At 41.1% G+C, this 24,289-nt stretch overlaps 1 protein-coding gene across 1 annotated transcript in view; it reads right to left on the bottom strand.

Annotated features, from left to right (window-relative positions):
* SDC1 (syndecan 1) overlaps window positions 1-13,521 on the bottom strand; it is a 35,968-nt gene extending 22,447 nt beyond the window's left edge. The window contains exon 1 of the mRNA XM_081945936.1: window positions 13,177-13,521. Within this exon, the coding sequence (XP_081802062.1) occupies window positions 13,177-13,242 (66 nt within the window). The 5' untranslated portion in view covers window positions 13,243-13,521. The remainder of the gene's footprint in view (window positions 1-13,176) is intronic.
* Window positions 13,522-24,289: the final 10,768 nt, after the last annotated feature.

The raw sequence follows: 24,289 nt of genomic DNA, 5'->3' as shown, positions 1-24,289 counted from the left end.
TCACCACATTTTACAAGTTGGCCATGCCTACCCAGTCACATGACTGCCAAGCCACTCCCACTCAGTCACATGGCTGGCAAGCCATTCCCACAAAGCAGGCCACACCTACAGAAGAGATTCTAAAAAAAATTGAAACCCACCACTGGGACCTTGTAACAATTGTGCCACGACTGGCTAGGCAGCCATTTTTTTCAGCCCTTTTGTTACCTCAAATGGCCCCTAAATGAATGCTTATCAGTCAAGAACTAACTACAATTTTGCAATGTTACTTTTCCTATTGTGTCGACTTTGTGACCCTAAGCCTACTGAGCTTTGGTGGCACAGTCGTTAAGAGTGCAGTACTGCAGGCTCCTTCTGCTGCCTGCAATTTGGCAGTTCAAATCTCACCAGGCTCAAGGTTAACTCAGACTTCCATCCTTCCGAGGTCGGTAAAATGGGGACCTGGATTGTTGGGGGCAATAGGCTGATTCTGTAAACCGCTTAGAGAGGGCTGTAAAGCACTATGAAGCAGTATATAAGTCTAAATGCTATTGCTATAAGCCAATGAGAACTGATTAAAGCCAACAGTATATAAAACTGATGAATAAACCATAATTGAATTGATATTAACCAAATCAGTATACAAATACAGTGTGTGCAAATTCAGCCAATGTGCAACAACTGTAGTTGATATTTATTACAAGATTTTTAAAAAATAGCTATGGAACTCCCCTACATGCTGTTAAGATTATATATTTGGCTGTCCAATTCAAAAATTGAAACTCGAGGGGACTAACCCAGGATAAAACCTCAATAAAGTAAAATCCCAACATAATAAAAACAATGAAAAAACAACAACAGGGATAGTCTGAAACCATTCAATAATAACCATACAGATAGGCTCATCTACCACCCTTATACTCAATGCCTGGGGGGGACGGACCCAGGCTTACCAACTCCATAGTATGCTAGACTTCATTTTCTTCCTTCCATTTCAGCAGAATGAAGCATTGGAGAAATGTTAAATACAAAAAAATATTCTCTTCCCTTCTTGCAACATTATAGAATCATAATATCAAAGGGCTGGAAGGGACCTCAGAGGTCTTCTAGTCCAACCACATGCTCAAGGCAGGAGCCTTATACCATCCTAGTCAAATGGTAGTCCAGTCTATTTTTGAAAGCCGCCACTGATGGATCACCCGCAACCCTAGGAGGCAAGCTATTCTACCAATTAATTAATTGCTCTTTAATTAATTTTTTTAATTAATTAATACCAATTAATTGCTCGCTCTGACAGAAAAAAAATCTTCTTGCTTCTAGGTTGAGTCTCTTTCTCACAAGCTTCCCACCCATTACTTCTTGTCCTGTCCTCTGGTACCCTAGATAATAAGTCAACTCTGTGACAGCCCCTCAGGTACTGGAAGATAGCTGTAATGTTCCCCCCCCTCCAATCCTTCTGTTCAATAGGTTAGACATACCCAGCTCCCTCAAGACCCTTTATCGTCCTTGTTATTCTTCTCTGCACACTTTCTGGGGTCTCATCAACTTTTTTGTTTTGTGGTAACCAGAAATGGATGCATTGTTTTTCACCCAAGTTCCATTTCACTCCAGATTACATGGTTAAAAATATAACTATATGCTCTCATCTCAAAACTAGTGGAGACAGAGCAAGTCATCAAATCCAGTGAAAATCCTATGAGATCAAACCATAAAACCACTGCAATATTCAGGTATAATGAAGGTTATTTTTCAGAATAAAGAAAGGAAAAAAAACCTGTTTTTAACTCATTATTCTGCATGGAGATTTTACCTACATGGTATCCTCAAAGTGAATAAAATATTCAGGTAATCCTCGATTTACGATCACAATTGAGTCCAAAATTCCCATTGCTAAACAAGACATTTTACAACTTTTCTTGCCACGGTTGTTAAGCGAATCACTGCAATTGATACGTTAGTATCATGGCTGTTAAGTAAATCTGGCTTCTCCATTGCCTTTGTTTGTTAGAAGGTTGCAAAAAGTGATCACATTACCTTGGGACACTGCAACCATCATAACCTCCAGTTGCCAAGTGTCGAATTTGGGGACATTGCAATGGTCATAAGTGTGAAAAATAAGTCACTTTTTTCAATGTTGTTGTAACTTTGAATGGTCACTAAGCAAGTGGTTTCAAGTTGAGGACAACCTGTCTCATTTGGGGTTCATTTTGAAATGTACTAACCAATGTTTAACAGCACATTTAAAGTATTTTATTTACTTCCAGTTTTCCTCTTCCATTGTGACATTATCTGCTGCATCAATTGCCTCAATGCTGAATTTAGCCTTTTGTTGTGGTTGTGTCTGAAATTCCTAATTCCTCTTGTCTTAACCACCTCTAACATTAAAAATAAAAGCTTTTTTTATTATTTAAGTGCATATTGCATGTTTTGCATTAATTAGAAAACATATGAAGTAGTAATTAACAGAGAACAAATTTACACTCTTTCTCTAAAATAAAGCTCACATTTTAAAAAACCTATAATTTTTATTCCAATAGTTATAGGCTATCTTTAAACAAACAAACAAAAACCTTCAGAATTCTTACTATTAATTCAACGGAAACCCATATTGAATGGCTGATTGGCATTGTTTCAATTAAATTGGAGACTGGGTAGAACAGAAGCTCTTTCACACAGCAAATCTGCAACTGCCCACAAAATAATACATTATCATGTGCCTTGTCAATTATAAACTAGTGGGTTCTTTGGTGGAGTATTAATACAGAGGCCCCAACATTAAATTTTTGTGAGCACCATAAGAAGACTAGTTCCATTGATAGAAAAGCTCCAGAGAATAAAAACCAAAGAAAATGATCACAGCATGCCATTAAAAACAAACAAACTGCAAAACAAACCTACTTTTTTTATCTCCAACAATTTTTCACTAACCCAGAACATCTATATTTATTTTATAACAGGAATATCAAATAAAGGGCACTCCAAGGCAACTTCTGAAGCCCACAACATTCTCAGCAATTGTGTTCCACTCCTTGAACTGGGCAAGGAGTAATTTTTATTTGGAGGATCTTCCCCTCCAGTCAAGGGACATCTGTGCCACTGGACTTTCTCTTCCCTAAATACTGTTGTGGGCCACAGGAAATGACCTATAGGGCCACAGGGGGCCATTGAAGACAGACCTCAAGTCCTCTAGCTAATTTATCACACCCCAAGGCATGTTAGACACTGGTCTTTAAATGATAGCATTCAGGTTAGTAAAAGAAATCTATACAAGCAGTGAATTTACAATACTGAAATGCAAGATTGATTCATAGCCTTCCCCTAGTCTACAGTCAGTGTTACAGTTATGAACCCTAATTGGATGCCAACCACACATCATCTAAACTTGGTAGATGTTGTCAAAGGATAATAAGGACACAATGTTTATTGACTAACATTTATTGAGCAAGACACATGAATATTTATTGTGAAGAAAGGAGAAACAGTGTTAGTGATCAAGTTGTACAACAATAAACACACTTTTTAATCTAGTAAACAAACTTGTTTAGGGATGAAAAGGAAGCGGCCAAGGAGGACATGAATGTACAATGATTGCAGCATCCTGAGGTCACATGATCATCAATTGTGACCTTCCCCACTGGCTTCTGACAAGCAAAATCGATGGGGGAAGGGAATCAGTTGCAGTCACGTGAGCCTCTTAACAACTGCATCGTGAAGGATTAGAGGACTGGAGGCTAAAACATATGGAATTGGGTATGTCTAATTTAATGACAGGAAGGACCAGGGGTGACATGATAGCAATATTCCAATATCTCAGGTGTTGCCACAAAGAAGACGGAGTCAAGCTATTCTCCAAAGCACCTGAGGGCAGGATAAGAAGCAATAGGTGGAAACTATTCAAGGGTAAAACAACCTAGAACTAAGGAGAAATTTCCTGACAGTTAGAACAATTAATCAGTGGAACAACTTGCCTCCAGAAGTCGTGAATGCTCCAACACTGGAAGCTTTTAAGAAGATGTTGGACAACCATTTGTCTGAAGTGGTGTAGGGTTTCCTGCCTAGGCAGGGGGTTGGACGAAGACCTCCAAGGTGCCTTCCAACTCTGTTATTCTGTTACTTAGCAATGGGAATTCCAATCTCAATTAAGTTGAGGACTGCCTGTAGTACAATCGGTTTGTGCCTTAAATCAAATGCCAGAATACAGCAAGGAAATCAAGCAAAAAACATATTCCTTTGTGGCTTGCTTACACAGTGCCAATATTCCCAATTTCTCATGTAGCACCTGTACAAAACGGCCTATTTTTCACAACTTGTTTAATCAGGCAAGCATAAATTATAGCTGTTAATGTGTGGCCTTGCTCACACATAGGCATTTTGTAATACTGCTTGCTCAAACAATAGTTTATGTGCCTCTTCTAAGTTAACCATCCTTCTTGCTTCAGTTACAATAAATGACAATAGTCTTTCTCTTGGAATAATTGTGAGGCTGCCATTTAAAAATTGAACAGGCAACGCGTGAATACTAGGCAGTTATTTCCAGTAAGTATTTTATTTCCCCTTCCGGTCATTTATTTCCTTCACAACTGCTATTTCTGCATGTCTAGATTTTAATCAAAATTACCATTTAGCATTTGAAACTGAAGGATCACATGGGAAAGGGGGAAAGCAAGAAAAGAACTCATTTACTACGTGAAATGAGTTTCCTTTCTTTGAACTGGATGGAAATGTAAGGAACCTATACTTGACTTTGGCTTGTGGCAATGTACAGCCCAGTACAGACAATGTATCCATTGTCACATAAGGACTTCAAGCATGAAAAGACCTCAATATTAATACTTCATTCTCCAGAGAAAGGAAAGCCAACTCCAAGCATAAATATGTAAGGATCTGCCTATATCGTTTAATAAGTAAGGAACATGGGTGAAGCTAGTCGAACTTCAATCTGCCTACAGAATCCAATTTTTATGGCAGTATAATTAAAATGACCTTCATGATAGCTGATCAAGCAGTTTTGTCCATCCCAGACTGTCTGGAATAGGTAACAAGATTATTAATTATACAAAGCACCTACGTGAAATCTATTTAAAAAGAGAATTTCCCTATGCCATAAAGCAGCTTAGCACAAAAATTACTAGAAGACCCTGACAGTGCATCAGAAAATGTGCATTTACAGATGGAAAAATAATTATTGAGACCAGCAGTTGAACCTCAGACAGCAGACAAGAAACAGAGTTTTTTCTTCTTTAATAATATTCCCAAATAAAACAAATACGGTAAGCACAGGTTACCATTTACCCCCTTCTCCAGAAAAAGATATTGTCAATTAGCATATGACTCAAAAGAAGATTGCAGATAAGTGTGAAGAACAATACATCAAGGACAGATGTAAAATGTAACAAACAGGTCTTCACAGTCATTCTGTCTGCTAGTAAATAAATTTATTATACATGTCTTTCATCAACTTGTCATCTCCTACTGAATTGTTAAACACTTCAATATACATTAACTCAAAGGTTTCTTAGATGGGTATGGAAGACGCTTAGGTTTCAAATTTCAGTAAGCCACAAAAGTAGTAGTAGTGCCTGCCAGCCAATGCTTAAGTCACCCAGTATCAACCTAGGCTGATATTGTGCCAAACTAGACCAGGCAAATGCCAGAATGCCAAGCAATCCCAACAGCCTGAATCATGGAACTGATTCTCAGGGGAAACTGGTGTTATCAAATTATTTAATTTGTTAGCATTAGTCACTGGCCAATTTTTAGACATATCTAAAGCTAACATTCCAACAGAGCTTCTCTGGCACTTCTCCCCTCCTCTTTCATGACTCTAAAAGCCTAAAGTTCTCCATTAGGTTGACTCTCTAAACCGCTTAGAGGGGGTTGTAAAGTTCTGTGAAGTCTAAGAGCTATTGTTATTAGTTGAAGAAACTACACTTTTAGATACTGCAAATAAACATTATATGCAAAGGAGAACATCTTGATATTACAAAGTTCAACATTGATACTTTCTTTCCCCCAACTGTTAACTTTGCTCGCTTGAAACTACTAATAGTAAAGTTTGCTAACATTGCTATCTTTGGTATAAGACTCTGAATATAACAGCAAAGGATTTCCTCAATATCTGGTAATGCTGAATTTATTAGATCTGAACACCCTAAAAAACTACCTTGCTTGGAATTAACTATAGTCTTAGATACCACTTTAATAATACTTGGATCCTTGGATAGGATTTGAATTATTAAGCTTCCATCCGCCTTAGACTGTGAACCTAACTGTAGATTAACCACACATAATAATGAAGTTATAAGAGTTATTATTGCTAACACTACCATTCCTTACATCTCAGATTTTGTGTTCAGATGTAGGAATATCTGGCTTCATATGCATCTATTCCCAACTAAAATGAAAATACTTTTGCTTCTTGCCCTCATCTATATTTGGCATCAATTCTTTAACATTTCCATCCTCATAATTAACTCTGTTCCAGTTCCTGCTCAGATTTCCCCTTTGTCAATTACTGTAAGCAAAGCCAATGCACTTCTACAATTTACATCTACTTCGTGGGTTTTTTTCCCCTCAAAATTTGTTTCCTATGCCTTTTTTCCCCTCTGTCCCTGTATTGACCTTTGCCAACTAAGATATCAACTATTAACCAGTCACCATTTTTAGATTCTATGAAGATGGAAACATTACTCTTATGACTGGAGCTAGTATGCTTTTTTCTTTTTAAAATTATGTTTCAAATATACTTTACATTTTTCAGTATTCATATAACACTGAATGTGGTATTATGTCCTATTTCAATTTCTACTTCCTGGATGGCTTTTTAAATTTTAAATTTTGGGGTTTTAAATTGGTTTTAGAATTGTTTTTAATTATTTAATTAGTTTGGGTTGTATATATAGACGGTATGTTTGCGTTGTTTTGTCTGATGTTTTATGTTATATTTTGTTGTTTTATACACGAACGGTCTGTACACCGCCCCGAGTCCCTACGGGGAGAGGGGGCGGTCTATAAATTTAATAAACCTAAACCTAAACCTACTATGTTATCATTGAAAATTGCATGGCAAAATAGAGAAGAATTTCTCCATAAATATGTTTCTAGTCCACATATTTATAAATATTAAGTTTCCAGTCCACAGGTTTCGAGCAGGCAGCATTTATATTAGCCTGGGTATACGTGTGCCCTCATGTCAGTTTTTGAATCTTGGTGATTGCCTGGACTAATCCTAGAATTTTTGTGGCAAGATTAGGAAGTGCTTTGCCCTTGCCTATTTCTAGGGCTGAAAGAGAGGGACTGGGGCATTAAAAAGGTTCCAATACTTAAGTAGTATTTATCATTCATGCTTTATTCACCCACTCAGTTCTCCTTTGCCTTTCTTATAGTTATAGATAATGGGAACTGTAGCTTAACATACTTAGAAGACATTAAATTGGGTAATGCAATTCATAATTCTACAGTCTCCCTTGCTTTGCTAAAGGATTAATTTGCTAACTGTCTAATAATAGACTAAGAAGGATATAACTATATTTTATATTTCTTCCAGAAGTTCACTAAAATATTTCCTGAGAATTATAGATGAAGTTTTACCTACGTGAACAGCTATTTGTTTATCAATCAAATTTGTAAGGCTGCTCCACAGTGACAGCGATTGAGGTATAACATGACAAACAGATTAAGCAATGCCCAATAAAGGAAACAAATGCAGACTTGGAAAGAATTAAACAATGCAGCATGTTAGAAAAGGTGCTTCTCACAAGGCCCCAGGGGTGGAGCAAAACCAGGTTAGTAGGGGCAATATGAATCTGTTAATTTAAGTCAATTGATTTGTAAGACTTAACACTTCAGAATGACTCTGGACAGCATACAAGATTCAAAACTGATAAAGAAAATAAAACAGCAATTCATAAAAAAAGTGTAAGTGACCCAGAAAAATCAGTATGCCCCCACAATGGCGAAGAGCACTCCTAAGAACCCATATTATCCCAAGAGAATGAATGAATCAGGATTTAAATGGGAAATGAATCAGGATTTGAGGGCCTTTTTAAATGAGGCTAGGTGGAGACCATGCAAATCTCAGGGGGAATGCAATTCCAAGGAATTATAATAGAGACAGGAAAGATGACCCAACAAATGACAATTCTGTCAGATTGCATGGGACAGACAGATGTTATGGGACACAGACAGTTCTTCAGTTAACTACATACTATGCCATGCTTTTAACTTTCCAAGCCACTTCATTTCAGAGGAGCTCTAGCTTCCAAGTGGCCTTCAAGGACATTTCAATAGTTTGCACCTGTGGTGACTACTCTAGTATGAATGACAGTCCAAATGGTCTGCTGGCTTAGAAAAGCATGTAATTAGTATACAAAATGAATCTGTGTAAAGGCCCTCCTGTTTAACATAGTTGAGATGTGATGACAGGCAAGTCATTGCAATTCCTTGCAATGCTTTTCTATTGGAATTTTCGAGTAATATTTGATTGAATAGGTACTGCACTTAACGCTACCCAGAAACCTGTAGAAACCTCTAGTTTTCCTTCCCAGCTGAACCTTTAAGTTGCAAGTTGCCATAGATTCCTGCAGTGCAGTACAATCACAAAAATAACATTGGCATTCTTAGAAAGTCTTAATTTTCTGTGGGATCAAACAATTTCAACCAAGTAACCATGATCATAATTATTAATGAAAACGGGAAGAGCACGGGCCCTACAACTGAGTTACATTCTGTTTGATATCTTATTTGAGTATAATGTTCAGGTGTATTGTACATCGACTTATCATTATCATCCTATCCAACCCATACATAAGCAGTTTTCCAATTAGAATATTATGGAATACTTTCTCAATTGGTTTCTGGAAATCAAGACATATTGCATTTGCAGCATTCCCACAATCTGCTAAATAACTTTTCTTATCTTCAATGAAGATTCTCAATCATGCAAGTAGTTAACTGAAGGTTTTCTGAAGTTTGAATCATTGCAACTGGACTAATTTTTAGTTTGAGAGATATTTCACTGCCCATCCAAGCAGCTTCATCATTCAGAGCAAGTCAGTTGGGCAGGGAGTCATTGGAATGAGCCAACTTCTGCCACACCAACCTCAGGGGTTTCCTCCCCAGAGTGTCCCGTTGCAATGATTCAACTGTGTGTGGCAGGAGTTGGTATATTCTCTTGCCTAACTTGCTTTGACTGAGGAAGCTGTCTGGATGGGCAGTGAAAAAATTAGCCCAGTTGCAATGATGCAACCTTCAGATAACTTCAGACAACCTTCAGACAACTTTTCTTATCCAAAGTAAGATTAGTCTGCAAGATTTGTTTTCAACCAAGCCATGCTAATATCTGGTAGTTATCACATAGTTTTCAAAGTACTTACAGAACAATCTATCTATGATCTGTTTTAAAATCTTTGCTGACACTGCCTTTACTTTTTTAATGCTAAATAAAGATCCTCATATAGAAAGATCTGAAACACAGACTGGCAGCTTTTAAAGTAATATCCTGTATTGCTTAGGTAGCCTAACAGAAAAAGTATACAAAGTTCAAATTCATAGTATGTAGGTCAGATCAAAGTCCAGAATTCTGTTCTATTATACTTATACTTGTTTTAAGACAAGTCATGAATTTGATTACAGTATTTTCTTACCTATATAAATGAATGTAACACATTTATTGGTCAACTAAAGTCTGTACTAATTAATAAGTTCAGTAATACAGTATTTAAGTCATTTGCTCACTTTTACAGTTAACCATATCTCTCCAGTTGCAAAGCCAAAAAACAGCTATTTTCAGCATAAATCTTTAAGAAGCTTCTTTTTAATCCGAAATTTTCCACACAACTGATTTTCCTTGATAAAAGGTTATACAATCTTATAAAAGATGAAACTGGACAGCTTATTGAGACTTCAAAAGTAGTGAAGTGTAGTTGTGAGCTTTTAAGTAATTAACACATGAATTTTGTATTTTAAAAAAACACATAGTTACTAGTGTACTAGAAATCCAACATGGGCTGAATTACGAGTATCTTATTCTTAAGATATTTCTCTAATCACAGTATCTTGGGGGAGGGGAAACTGAGACAATCTTTAATTTAGCCATTCACCTATCTCTCAGCTGTCTGCTACCCATGCTTAGAAGTTACAATAAGTATTGTAGTTGTTCTTTCTACCTTAATGGGTTTAAGGTATATATTATCATTTACAAAAATGAGTGGACAATCTCTTCTACTACTACAAACCCTCTACCTGGAAGAATCAATTCCAACAATCTTTTCATAAAGGACCACCATTATTTCTTGCCTCCACTCCTTTCTTTTATCTATGCCTTTCCTGCCTGTAAATGTTGAGAAGTAAAAAAACCTTAAAGGCACATTTATGTACCTCAAAAGCCGCCACACCAATTGTGACTATCCAACTTCCTCCCATACATGTTCCACCTGAATCCCATTTTTACTTTTTAAAAAAATGCAGTCTGTACTATTTGTCGTTGTCCCCCACCTTAATAACGAAAGTGCAGAGTTGCAGTTTGAATGACAGCAATCAATCAATAACAAGATGTGTAGAGATACATCCAGAACCAGATAGGGCAGGCTATTTTCTGAGTTAAAGCACCAATACAGACTAAATGGATTTGGTGGTCCTCCCATAGACTTAGCAAGGAGAGTCAGTTGCAAACTGTAGTGTTGTTTGTAGCTGATTAATCCTTCAACAAGAGAGATTCATACTCTAATGGAAATTATGATGAGCTATTAGACCCAAATAAGAGTAATTAAATTATTTAAGCAATTTGTTATGGCTGAGTCTCTGGGTAGGAGTTAGATAGTTTGTTCAGTGGCGACATCTGGTGGTTGAGAAAAAAAAAGAATTCTGACGATAGCTTTAAAATACTGAATGCACTCTAGCACAGAGTAGACCAATATTAGCTTTTAAAGTTGTAACTCCATGGAGTGGTTTAATAGTTTTAATAAATAACATATCTACTTTTATTAAAGTAATAAATTATATTAATGTTGTGTTAGTTTTTAACTAACATAGCACATTCCGTTTGCTAGGGAACTTTACACATCCATCTTTATTGAACTCCACAGCGGAAGAAAGTCTCTAAGTAAAGTACATCTCTTTTCTGATTTTAAATTGGTGCAATTTTGTAGTCTCTTGCTAGCAATAGGGAGGCATTACAGCAAAAAAAAATTGACCCAGCCCCGAGGAACAAACATAGCAGAATGAGGTGAGCTTGTCTACAGGTATCCAGATGCAGTCCTGTTTTCTATTAATCACATAAAACAAAATATAATTATATCGTATTTCATCCATTGAATCACACCAATATGGAAATGTCCTCATTGTGGTAAGACTTCTTGGGGGTCAAGTTAATCATTACACTGAATTATGAGGTCACTGGGAGGAAAGGTGATGTTCAGAAACTTCAGTGCTACATTATAGTTTTCCACTGTCATTTTAACAGCTGCAGCTGAACACCTTTAAACAGCCTTGGAGAAGAAAGCGAACTCTACTTCTGCTTAAGAGACAAAAGATTCTTGCTACGAAAGCAAAAAAAAAAAAGCAGGCTAAAAAAATGTATCAGAGGACTTAGGTGCTTTCTGCCTTCAAGGCTGGGTGTTGAACAGTTTCGCTGTTTAAGGCATTTATAAATGCTAGTTATTTGGACCTGATAAACAGCAACATGTTTTATTCAAATTTTGTTTTAGGATCCGTATATTTGGTAGTCTCTTTCCACCCTACCCTCATAATCCAAAAGCTTTACCTGGGAAAACTTTATACAATCAAGAGTATTTCAGAATATTATTTTTTACTATTATTAAAATTGTTTTAATGCTTTTTGCATGCTGGTCTGTGACTGTAATAAAGACTAGTTGCTTTATCTGTCGGGAGATAATATCAGAAGTAACTCAACTCATTACCTAACCTTCCTAATCTGCTTTGCTTAGTTCTCATGACTGCTCCATTTGCAGCTCAATACACCCACATGATATATGGCCAAGCTACAATCTCACAAATGACCTATGTATCTCAGGGAAGGCCATATAGTGCAGTGTAGCGGGAACTATATCCCCTGATATTAAACTATTTTCTAGAAATCACTTTTCTCACCACCACCACCCCAGCATCCAACTGAAAGCAGTACTTTGCAAGCACGTATGATGCTCCCATGTCTTACTGGGGGAAAATCCCTCCTCCCACACCAAAATTTCCTAACGTGTGAAAGAGAAGTCAACCTACTCTACCGGCAGCTTTCAGGTTAGCCTACCCACAAGAGGGCTGTGTGTGCGTATGTGTGTTTAAACTGGCACCATTACGAATGGATTTGGCACAGAGCACCACAGCAGAGATTAGCGAGGTCCCGGGAAGGAGGGCAGGGCCACCGAAGCACCGGGAGCCAGGCGCGCCACATCCTTAAAACTCGAGTTATAACTTGCCACGAAGAGTTTATTTTATTTTATTTTTTTAAAAAGGCAGCCAGCAGAAAAGGCGCACCGCCACGCCGAACTAGGCAAATATCTGGTTAATTACAACAGGGAGGGAGCGAGGGAGGCTTTGAGGAGAGAAGAATTCCAGTCAGGTTATGAGGCTCTCCCTGGTCTGGTTTGAATTATAAAGCTTTCGGGGGCAGCCAATAAATAAAGCCGGCCACATTCCCGGGGCTCACACAATAGACTCTCAACCCCCAGCTTTTTTAGTCCTTCAGGACCTGTTGAGGAATTGGGGAAAGGGGGAAGGGAGGGACGGCACGAGCAGCAACGAGCCGGAGAAGAGCAAAAAAGAAGGAAAAAGAAGAGCGAGGAAGGGGCAGCAATCGCTTCCCTGAGCGGTGTCTCCCCAAAACCTCCACGGGGACCGCTTGGCCAGCAAGGGCGAGGAGGGAGAGAGGGAGGGAAAAGGAAGAAGACGCGGGGGGGGGCTTGGAAGGATCTTCTCCCCCCCCCTATTCCCCGCGCCGCTTCTACTGAAAGGCATTAGAGCCCCAAAGCTCAACCTGGCTCCCACACACCCCACGCCCGCTTCAAAAGAGGAAAGAAAGACGCCGCTTTCTCCTTCTCTCCAAGCTCCCCTTCTTGGAGCTGACCGACCACGTGCAAGCCGGGCTTCTCCAGGACGCGGCGCCGAGCCGCCGCGGAGAAGCTTCCCTTCTCCCCCTCACCCCCGACGCCCCCACCCCGAGGGTTGGTTGTTACTACTCACCGCGAAGACGGCTTGGAAGCCAAAGACCAACAAGGCGCTCAGCCCCGCTATCGCGCTGAACCTCATCCTCGCCGTTCGTGAAAGCAGCAGCCGCGTTGCAAAAAGAACCCCGGTGCAAGGCAACCTCTTGGCTGCTTCTTTTCCGCCGCCTCCGCCTTAGCTTCGCTTGCAAAAAAAAATGGGGGGAAAAGGGCGCTTTGGGGAGGAAGCGAGGCTAGAACTCTTTTGCCTTCTTTCTAATATAAATCAAAGGGAAGAGAGCCTAACCTTCACCTACTGGCGGGGGTCCCACCCACCAGCAGACAGCCCCGCCCAGACCTACCACGCCTCCTCCTCCTCCTCGCACCATAAGCAGCGTTTCCTGCTCTCGCCCGCTTATATTTATTCCTCCGTCCCGCGTAAATTCCTCCTCTGCCGAGGGACTCTTGCTTCCCTCTCGGTACTGGATTTCTTGATTAGCCGGCACCACCAGTGGTTGGTTGATCGGTCGACCCCACAGAGTGCCCTCGGGCTTTGCCTAAAAGCCGTTGAAGCTTTACGTCTCCCGGTTTCTATCTCCCTCCTCCGAGGTGCTTGTAACCCCTCCATAGTACGGACGGTGCGGGAAGGAAAAACGTAGAGGAACGGGGAGGGGAGCCATTAATCCGTAGATCTCCTCCGAGGAAACCGAGAGAAAGACTCTAGCCGTGGACTGAATAATACTATTCAGACGGTCCTGTGTGTAACCTGCGAGTCCACCTAAGACAAACAAAAATGCAGAACCTGCGAATAAAGTTCTCGCAGGAGGAAGCGGGAGTCGGTAAGAAAGAGAGGAAGGCTGATCCAAACGCTGGATCAGAAGCAGCGCCCTTTTATTCTCCGATTTGCTTCAGCATCTGAACCGCTGAAGAAATCCAGTGAAAAGGCTGATAATCTAAGATTTGTCATTCTGTTTTCTTAACAGCCCTTGATCTACAAGCTCCTGAAGTGCGGAGGAGCTAGGTTTTCACCTCATGAAGTTATATCATTTACATACACACACACAACACACACACAGAGTTATGCCTCGAAACATGCTTGGCTTTCTGAAATTTGAAAACTAGTAACTATACCTAATAGTTAAGACCCTTAACTTTTTTTTCCCCAGCTCCAACCCAAAGACTTTTGGGTCTGATTCCTGGAAACACTTGCATCCTTTCAATTTCCTGTCAGCAAAAACTAAGCACATTTTCACAGCAAGGCAAGGTTATTTGACAAACAACCTAAGCAAACGTGCAGTTTCTCTTCAAGTCCATAATGTCCACTAGAGACTTCACCCCAGGTAGTTTTCCTGGCATAGTTTTCGGCAATACAGAAATGAGAGACCACTATCTCTTCTGGGATAGTATTGTATCTTTCCAGTATATGGTTTCAGACTCATAGTTGACACTCTGCAAAATACTACCTGGCTTTGTTAGCTTTGTCAAATCAGTCAAAATTCACCAAGTGTTGCTCTCTACTTGGTGATTAATACAAGAGCTCCTGTAGTAATAAATATCGTGTTTCCCTGAAAATAAGACAAGGTCTTATTTTCTTTTCACCCCAGAAATAAGGACTTGGTCTTATTTTTGGGGAGGTCTTACTTTTGAGGTGCAGGAGGCCCCTTAACCTCAGCCCGTGGATCAGCTGATCCAGAGAAGGCTGGAAGTTCTCTGTTTCTGGCACACTCTTGCCAGTCCTACAATCCCTGGGCCTGTCGCTCTGTATTTCTTCTACAGAAGCTCGAATCTTTGTCTTTTAACTTTAGGCATATGGCCTTCCATCTTAGAGTCTAAATGCAGCAATGTTTATATCCAAAGAACACATAGATCCAGAGGTTGGGAAAGGAAGGGGACGAGGAATCAGCTGCTATTCTAACCTAAATTTTTCCTTGCAACAATTGTAATGCTTTCCACATTTTCAGTTGGCAAAGGCAGAACGCTCTGCACATGCTCGGACTCTTCTTTCCAATCTGACCATTTTTGTGTGTGGATGGAGAACATGTAACAGTTGTATATGTAGACCTTATCCACAATTAAGGTAAAGGTTCCCCTTGCACATATGTGCTAGTCATTCCCGACTCTAGGGGGTGGTGTCATCTCTGTTTCAAAACGGAAGAGCCAGCGCTGTCTCTCTGGTCATGTGACCGGCATGACTAAATGCACTAAATAATAATAATAATAATAATAATAATAATAATAATAATAATAATAATAATAATAATAATAATAATATTTTATTTGTTAGCCGCACCCTCTCCAGAAGGACTCGGGGCGGCGTACAATAAAAACACATAAAATACAAATATAGACAGTACATACACATAAATATAGACATATACGTGGAGGAGGTAGACAGATAAATGGAAATAGAATTAAGATTGTAATTTAAAATCCCCTAAGTAAAATTACAAGATTAAAAACCCGTCAGGAGCGATATGATCAAACTATGGTTGAGCCAGGCCAGCTACTTGGAAAAGGTGGGTCTTGAGCTTTGCACGGAAGGAGCAGAGGTCAGAGGTAGTCCTGATATCCGGGGGGAGGTCATTCCACAGGGCTGGGCCCGCCACAGAGAAGGCTCTGCTCCTAGGCGCCGCCCCCCGACACTGTCTGGTGGACGGCACCTGGAGAAGTCCCTCTCTGTGCGAGCGAATTGGTCGCAGGGATGTATGGGGCAGGATACGATCCCGCAAGTAGCTAGGTCCTGTGCCATGGAGCGCTTTAAAGATCGTTATCAAAACCTTGAAACGCACCCGATAGACCACAGGAAGCCAGTGCAGCTCGCGCAGGAGAGGTGTCACATGGGAGTACCTTGTACTCCCCATAATCACCCGCGTGGCCGCATTCTGGACCAACTGTAGTCTCCGAGTGCATTTCAAGGGAAGCCCCAGGTAGAGAGCGTTGCAGTAGTCGAGGCAAGACGTCACCAGCGCATGAGTGACTGTGCGTAAGGCATCCCGGTCCAATAGGGGGCGCAATTGGCGCAACAGGCGAACCTGGTGGAACGCCCCCCTTGCCACGGCTGTCACATGGTCATCCATGGACAGCCGGGCATCCAGGAGGACGCCCAAATTGCGCGCCCGCTCCACGGGAGCCAGTTGTACGCCCCCGATGGCCAGAGATGGAATTAACTGGTTGAACTGGTGGGCCGGAACCCACAGCCACTCCGTCTTGGAGGGGTTGAGCTTGAGTCGGTTGTCATCCATCCAGACCCGTACGGCTTCCACACACCGGGACATCACTTCGACGGCCTCGTTGGGGTGGTTCGGGGTGGAAATGTACAGCTGAGTATCATCAGCGTACAGATGATATCCCACCCCGAAACCACGAATGATCTCACCCAGCGGCTTCATATATGTGTTGAACAGGAGTGGCGAGAGGACCGACCCCTGTGGCACCCCACAAGTAAGGGGGCTTAGGGTCGACCTCTGCTCGCCTGCCAACACACGTTGCGTCCGGCTGGAAAGGTAGGAGCCGAACCACCGCAAAACGATGCCCCGAACCCCCAACCCCTCCAGTCGGTGCAACAGGATACCATGGTCGATGGTATCAAAAGCCGCCGAGAGATCTAATAGGACCAGGATAGAGGAACAACCCCTATCTCTGGCCCTCCAGAAATCATCCACCAACGCGACCAAGGCCGTCTCCGTGCTGTGCCCGGGGCGAAAGCCGGACTGGCGCAGGTCTAGATAATCATTTTCCTCCAGATGTCGTGGAAACTGATAAGCCACCACACTCTCTACAACCTTCGCCAAAAAGGGAAGGTTGGAGACAGGACGATAATTGGCCAGCTCCGTAGGGTCCAGGGAAGGCTTCTTGAGCAAGGGTCTCACCACCGCCTCTTTCAAGGCGGTCGGAAGAGACCCCTCACCCAACGAAGCGTTCACTAGGCCCAGGAGCCAGTCACGTGTAACCTCCCAGGATGCCAGTACAAGCCAGGAGGGGCACGGGTCCAGTAAACATGTGGTAGGTCGCAGTCGTCCACGCATTCTGTCCAAATCCTCGATGGCAACCAAGTCAAACTCCTCCCAGACTGGTCTCTCAAGACTCGCCGTGGACGTCTCCACTAGACCACTGAAAGGGACCCAATCCTTCCGGATTTGAGCGATTTTATCCTGCAGATATTTCCCAAATTCCTCTGCCCTACCCTGTAAAAGGGCCTCCCGCGGCCTCTGAAACAGGAGGAAGCGGGACACCCGAAACAGGGCGGCAGGGCGTTTCTCTGCGGATGCAATGAGAGCAGCACAATATTGACGTTTGGCCGCTCTCAATGCCACAAGGTACGTCCTTAAATGGGTTCGTACCTGTGTTCGGTCAAATTCAGAACGGGAGGATCTCCAACGACTCTCTAGGCATCTCTTGCGGCGCTTCATCACCCTTAGCTCCTCGGTAAACCAAGGGGCCAGGGTGGATCGTTGCCGCCGGAGAGGCCGCAAAGGCGCCACCCGGTTCAAGGCCCTGGTAGTCGCATTATTCCACGCGACCACCAGGTCCTCTACCCGGGGGCGGGTCAGGGCTACAGGAGGTGGCCCAAGCTCCATCTGGAATCTATCTGGTTCCATCAGGCGCCTGGGGCGGAACCATCTAGTGTTTTCCGGTTCCGCCTCCCCGCAGCGGGGGGTAGCACCAGGGAAGTCAAGTCGGAGGAGTGAGTGATCTGACCATGACAGGGGAGTGATGGTTAAATTCCCTCCTCCCAGATCACTCAACCACTGGCCAGAGACAAAAACAAGGTCCAAGGTGTGGCCTCCCTCGTGTGTCGGGCCCTGAATCAATTGAGTCAGGTCCATGGCTGTCATGGAAGCCATGAACTCCCGAACCCCCTCGGATGCTTCTCCCACCGATGGCAGGTTAAAATCCCCCATCACTAAAAGTTTGGGGGTCTCAACCGCCACCGATGCACAGAACGCTGTTACCTTCCTGCCAAAGGTGGTTCCTACTTTTCTACTTGCATTTTTACATGCTTTTGAACTGCTAGGTTGGCAGAAGCCGGGACAAGTAACAGGAGCTCACTCCTTTATGCGGCACTAGCGATTCGAACGGCTGAACTGCCGACCTTTCTGATCGACAAGCTCAGTGCCTTAGCCACTGAACCACTGTGTCCCTTAACCACAATTACACAGAAGTAAATCTGACTGGTTTGAGTTGATAGGGCTTACTTCTAAGTAACCATACATAGAATTTCAGTATTAGATTCACACATACTATTCATACTGATAGGTACTCCTCTTTCTTGACTATTTCAGAGTAAAACAAACTGATTCTTTTTCCGGAGTGTGTGCGTGAAGTTTTTTATTTTATTGGAATATGTTCATAGTAAAATTCCTGAGTAAGCAGAACTAGTTGTAGTGTGGGAACTTGGGCTATAATTTTTATGATTACTCATAGAAATTATAAAAAGGGTACCCATCATACACTTACCTGGAAGGAAACCACGGGGTAACCTTGCCTCAAAAGGTATGCATAGGGCAAATATTTGCTCCAGTGAACACACATGTATGCATGCAGAAACCAAGTTCTGTGGGGAAATTATCACACTTGTGGTCTAACTAGTAGACAATTACCTGCAAATAACTGGTCTGTGGTTGGAAACAACCCCTTCAAAACACCAGTTATGTCTTTGGGATGTGAGAAAACGAAGATCCTCTCACCTTCTAACATATGAATACATTCCTTGTGGGAGATCTAACTTAAGGACATTTTACAAGACAATTGCACTAATTAACATTTTTAGGTGAATGGTCTAAGGAAACATAACCCAGTTCATGCAGAAAAGAAGATCTGCAACTATAGCGGAAAGATTTTCCAGGAAATAATTAGACTTCAAATCTAATTCTGAATATAAATGTATTACTTTGGAATAAATGCAACCACCTTCATTTTGTTGATCTGATCGAAGAGATTTTAGATGCCACATTATTGGATGAATGCCATTAAATTGGATAAATGTTAACAAAAGCAGTTTATTAAGAGCGTAAACAGAAAAGGTCGCTGGATCTAGATGGGAAGACTATCTTGGTATTCTCTTACCAGTCAGACATTCCTTCCAATAAACTGATAAAAGAGAGAACATTTCCCTTTGTCAAACACAAGAGTAATATGACAATATGATGATGCCTGGCATACATACTGTGAAACAGTTGAATGTTCCTTTCATGTTTACGTTGTTAGTTTTTTTGCTCATAATCTGTAAATTTGAAACTGAAAATAGGTTTGACTTGCCATGTAAGTCAGTGGCCAATGTATTTTTTTGCAGTAGGTTTAAAAATTAACTGCAACGGTTATTTTAGATTCAGTTTATTTGATAAGCCATTTTTTACTTCAGATCTTGATTCACAAATTTTTATTGGTTTGTAGATAAATGAAAGTTTCTGTTTTGCACTAGTTTGCACTAGTTGTTTGTTGGGAAATTAGGAGTTTATGGCTGCAATCCTAACTCTTTCCCAGAACCTTTTTTTTTTGTGTGTTTTCTCTCCAACATGAAACTCTTGCAAAAGTAAACCTAGTTTTCCATTCTAAAGGACTTTTTGAAAGAATCAATGTATCCTAAAGATATTTCTTGTTCAATGGCATAAAATAGAGATAGTCTTTGGCTTATGACCACAATTCAACCCAAACTTTCTGTTGCTAAGCGAGATAGTTAGGTGGATTTTACTACCTTTCCTGCCACAGTTGTTACATAAATTACTGCAATTGTTAAATTAGTAACCTGATTGTTAAGCGAATCTGTCTTCCCCATTTATTTTGCTTTCAGAAGTTTGCAAAAGGTGATTACATGACCCAGGAACACTGCAACGGTCATAAATATGAGCCAGTTGTAGGCATCTGAATTTGAGCACATGTCCATGGGGATGCTGCAACAGTCATAAGTATGAAAAGCAGTCCTAAATCACCTTTTTAGTGCCACTGTAACTTTGTAGTCACTAAATGAATGGTTGTAAGTACTACTTGTATGAAAAAAATACATATACACTGCATGTAAACATGAGCTCTTCACGTTTTACTTTTTCCTAAAATCTCATATTCCTGTTTTGGAATTGCAAACTGTTTCCAACATTTGAGTATTATGGTATTATAGAAAAAAAAATAGAGTTTCAATGTCTGAAGAAAGCTGTAGACATTTATTTCTTCTTGCAGCAACAGATAAATTCTGCTTCATTAAAAAACCGACAAGTAAATACTTCGCCTCACTAGGTATTAATATATAGACAAATCCTCACTCCTTTAATAACATTCTTTGCTATGATTTCCTTTCACAAACTGGTTACTCTAATTATATTTAGTCCGAACAGAAGGGGGAAAAATACTTTTTGTCTTTCTCATTATCTAGTGAGAGAATGCAATATTTCATCTGCCATCTGTCCAAGTACAGACTGTTATTTATAGGGCTGCGTAACTGAAGGGCTGTAAAGATATTCCAAAGGATAGTCCAGTCCAGTCCAGTTTAAATAGAAAGGACCATCAGGGGGGGAAAAAAGAGCAGGGTCCTTGAAGGAACTCATCTATGGTTGCCACCTGGACAGCAGATGGGATAAAATGCAAGTCATCTGCTTACAAGTCTCCCTGGAGCAGATGTATGTTATATTTCTGTTTCAATTTACCATATTTTCGTTTCTACATTTGTACCTGTGCCTGTAAATTAGTCTCTGCAGATTTTAAACAAATCTGTGCATTCTCTATTCATTCGTTCCATCCCAATAGAAATTTGGGGGAGAAATTATATGGAAAAGAGTTTTGGTCTCTGACTGTCTGTCAGCAAAGTAACTCTCCAGAGTTACTCTGAAGGGAGCTACACCAAATTGGGCGAGGGGTTGAAAATGGACCAAATCCAGTGATGTGGGGGACAAAGCAACAAGGAACAGTTTGCTCTAGCGATTATGATTTCGCTACAAACCAGGAGACTATGAGTTCTAGTCCCACCTTAGACATGAAAGTTGGCTGGGGGACCATGAGCCAGTCGCTCTCTCAACCCACCCCACCTCACAGGGTGGTTGTTCTGAGGAATATAGGCAGAAGAAAAGTATTAGGTATGTTCACCATGGTAAGTTATTTATCAAAATAATAATGGTGGCATATAAATAAATAATTTTTAAAAGGCTATGGGAGAGAGTCTTGGCCAGTGGCTTAAAATGCAGACAATGCCTTCATGCTAAGCCCCTCCCTCTTCTTTCCATTTAACCAGAGGTGGTATTCAGCTGGTTCTGATCAGTTCTGGAGAACCGGTAGCGACAAATTTTGAATAGTTCAGAGAACCGGTAAATACCACCTCTGACTGGCCCCACCCCCATCTATTCTCTGCCTCCTGAGTCCCAGCTGATTGGGAGGAAATGGGGATTTTACAGTATCCTTCCCCTGCCACGCCCACCAAACCACACCCACCAAGCCACGCCCACAGAAACGGTAGTAAAAAAAAAATTGAATCCCACCACTGTGGATGTAACATATAGCAGAGCTACTTCAAGGGACTCGAAATCCAAAACCTACAGTCTTCATAATTTTCCTTTTAGGCGATAGCATGCTCTTCTTTTTAGCAATCCTAATCGGCTGGCCTGACAGCTGACAAGTGTGTTTTGCCTCTTTCCTGTCAGTCCCCATGCCCAGCACTCCCAAAACCTTACCTCAGTAATCTGTTTCTAGAAGGTTCTGCTTCCAAGAAGGTTACATGAAAAGGAGAAATACAACAGTTTTCTTTTACAATTTGCCCCCTAGTGATGAGACTTTGGGTGATTTGTTAATAGGTGAATAAGATCCTGCCCCATATTCGTTGTAAAATTACCATCCCCTTTCCTTTATTGAAACTTCTGAGAATCTCCCATTTTTAATTCTCTCTCTGGTATAAGTCTATTTCTCTTTAAACAAAATATAGCTTAATTAGCCAGAGAGTCTGTCTGGAGTCCTGATCTTCATGAGTCATTTCTCAGTGTAGAGACATGCTGTTTCTTGTGCACAGAGAATGGGTGGTGAGAGAAGAAAGATGATGGAAAAGAACTTGGAGGTTTTGACAAAAAGCCTACGCGGTCAGCATTTCTAAGTGGACTTCCTCAGCATGGGCACGAAGAAAAATGGATGCACACATGTGCCAAGGCATGCTTTGGTTAACCATGAATTGGCTAGGTTAATAAACATGCTGAGCCAGGAGTCTGGATCAAAGAGGATATTTGAAATTTAGAAAACATAACTACCATGGGGAACACAATATTGCTGAAATTGCTTCTCAAGACCTATTCTTGCCTTTCAGAATGCTCTCAATTTTTATTTTTCATTTTTCTGGATTTCCAGATCACTTGACTGGTATATCTCTCCCCATCTTGATTTCCTTTGCTTTCCAACATGCTGGCTTCCAATTTATTTACTTACTTATTTATTTATACACACACACACACACACACACACACACACACACACACACACACACACAGAGGATATGGAGCTGGGAATGAACCAAGAAAGAGTTCCTATTTGTGACATTAGTGCCAAACCATAAACCAGGGGTGTCCAAACTTGGGAACTTTAAGACTTGTGGACTTCAACTTCAGCATAGCTGGCTGGGGAATTCTAGGAGTTGAAGTCCACAAGTCTTAAAGTTCCCAAGTTTGGACACCCCTGCCATAAACCATAATGGAAATTGGGTTCCCATAGGATGGAGTCAGAAGCAAATTTGGTTATTTTATTTTTATTTATTGTTCACATTTATAGGCTGCCCATCTCACTATCTCGCTGGGCAGCTTATAACATAAAACAAAAACATAAAACATTTAAACAATAAATATAACATGGTGTGAACCTAGTCATCATATAGTGCATAAATCTAGGATGAGAAATGGAAGGATAAAGGGAAATCCGTATTTGCGCAATCTGCTAAGAAAACCTAGATTGGGAGAGATTTCCAACCCTTTGCAGTCCGTGTTTTAGACTGGCCTGTCATTCAAACTCAGAACAGTTGCCATCTTAGAATGCTTTAAACTTTGATGTTATGCCTTTGGTTTGTTTCTTGTTGGTTACAGTCCCCGGGTATCCAAGATGACACCAATTTTTAAACTGAACAACACGAGTAGGATACTTTGAGTAAAATACGGCACTTGGTATCTAATATTTCTTCTTTAGCATGTCAGCTAAACACAGAAATTGCAAGGAGAAAAGGAGGCAGAGATAATGTGCGGGGTAAAGGAATGAAGAATTCCAGACCAGAGGTCAGATATGATATTAATCCTTCTGCTACTAAATATTAAGCAACATTTGTTGATGTTTCTTGCCCTTCCCATGGATACCACTTAGGAATCCTGACAAGAACCAGTCAGTCTTCTTGTTCTTAAGGTGTTGCAGAGCCTGAGGACCATGTAGTGAATTATGGTTGACGGAACAGTTTGGCAAGGAAGACCTCTTGGCAAACATTGCAGCCACTATGCTACAATCCAGCATTTCTTGCCTTAACCAAGGAATGGGATAAAGAAACAGTCTGGTAAGGTGTCACTAGCTCTCACAACATGAGAATGGTTGATATATGCTATCATATAACTGGTTTCTTGCTGACTGGTTGTGTGAATCTAGCCATTCTGGCTTAAAAACATGGTTTATAGCTTCATGTACTACGTGAAGCCAGGCAGCTTATGGATTAGACATATCAATACAATAGACTAATGTCTTATCAATATGTACCACCATCCCATACAGGCAACATTCAGGATCCTCGAGGTAGCTAAGAAGCTTCCTATGCAAATTATCAACCAGGTGGTTTTCCCTCCTATTTCTTTTTTAAACAAAGGGTGCAGTGGGCCCTACCCAGTCCACAAAGCCATCTAAATCAAGGACATAAGAGCCAGTATGATATAGTGCACTAGGCTAGAAAACAGGAGCCTTTGAGTTCTAGTTCAGTTGTAAACACAAAGCCAGCTAGGTGATTGAGCCAGCCCCTCTCTCTCAGCCCGAGGAAGGAGGCAAGGACAAATTGCTTCTGAAAAAAAGTTGCTAAGGCTGCCTTGGATTAGGACAACACCTTACATCAGGGATGTCCAAACTTGGAAACTTGAAGACTTGTGAACTTCAACTCCCATAATTCCTCAGCCAGAGAATTCTGGGAGTTGAAGTCTTCACGTTGCCCAGGTTGGACACCTCTTGCC

The sequence above is a fragment of the Natrix helvetica genome, assembly GCF_964273705.1.
Source record: "Natrix helvetica genome assembly, chromosome: 2".
In the NCBI taxonomy this organism is placed as follows: Eukaryota; Metazoa; Chordata; class Lepidosauria; order Squamata; family Natricidae; genus Natrix; species Natrix helvetica.
This window is presented reverse-complemented; position numbering and strand designations above follow the sequence as displayed.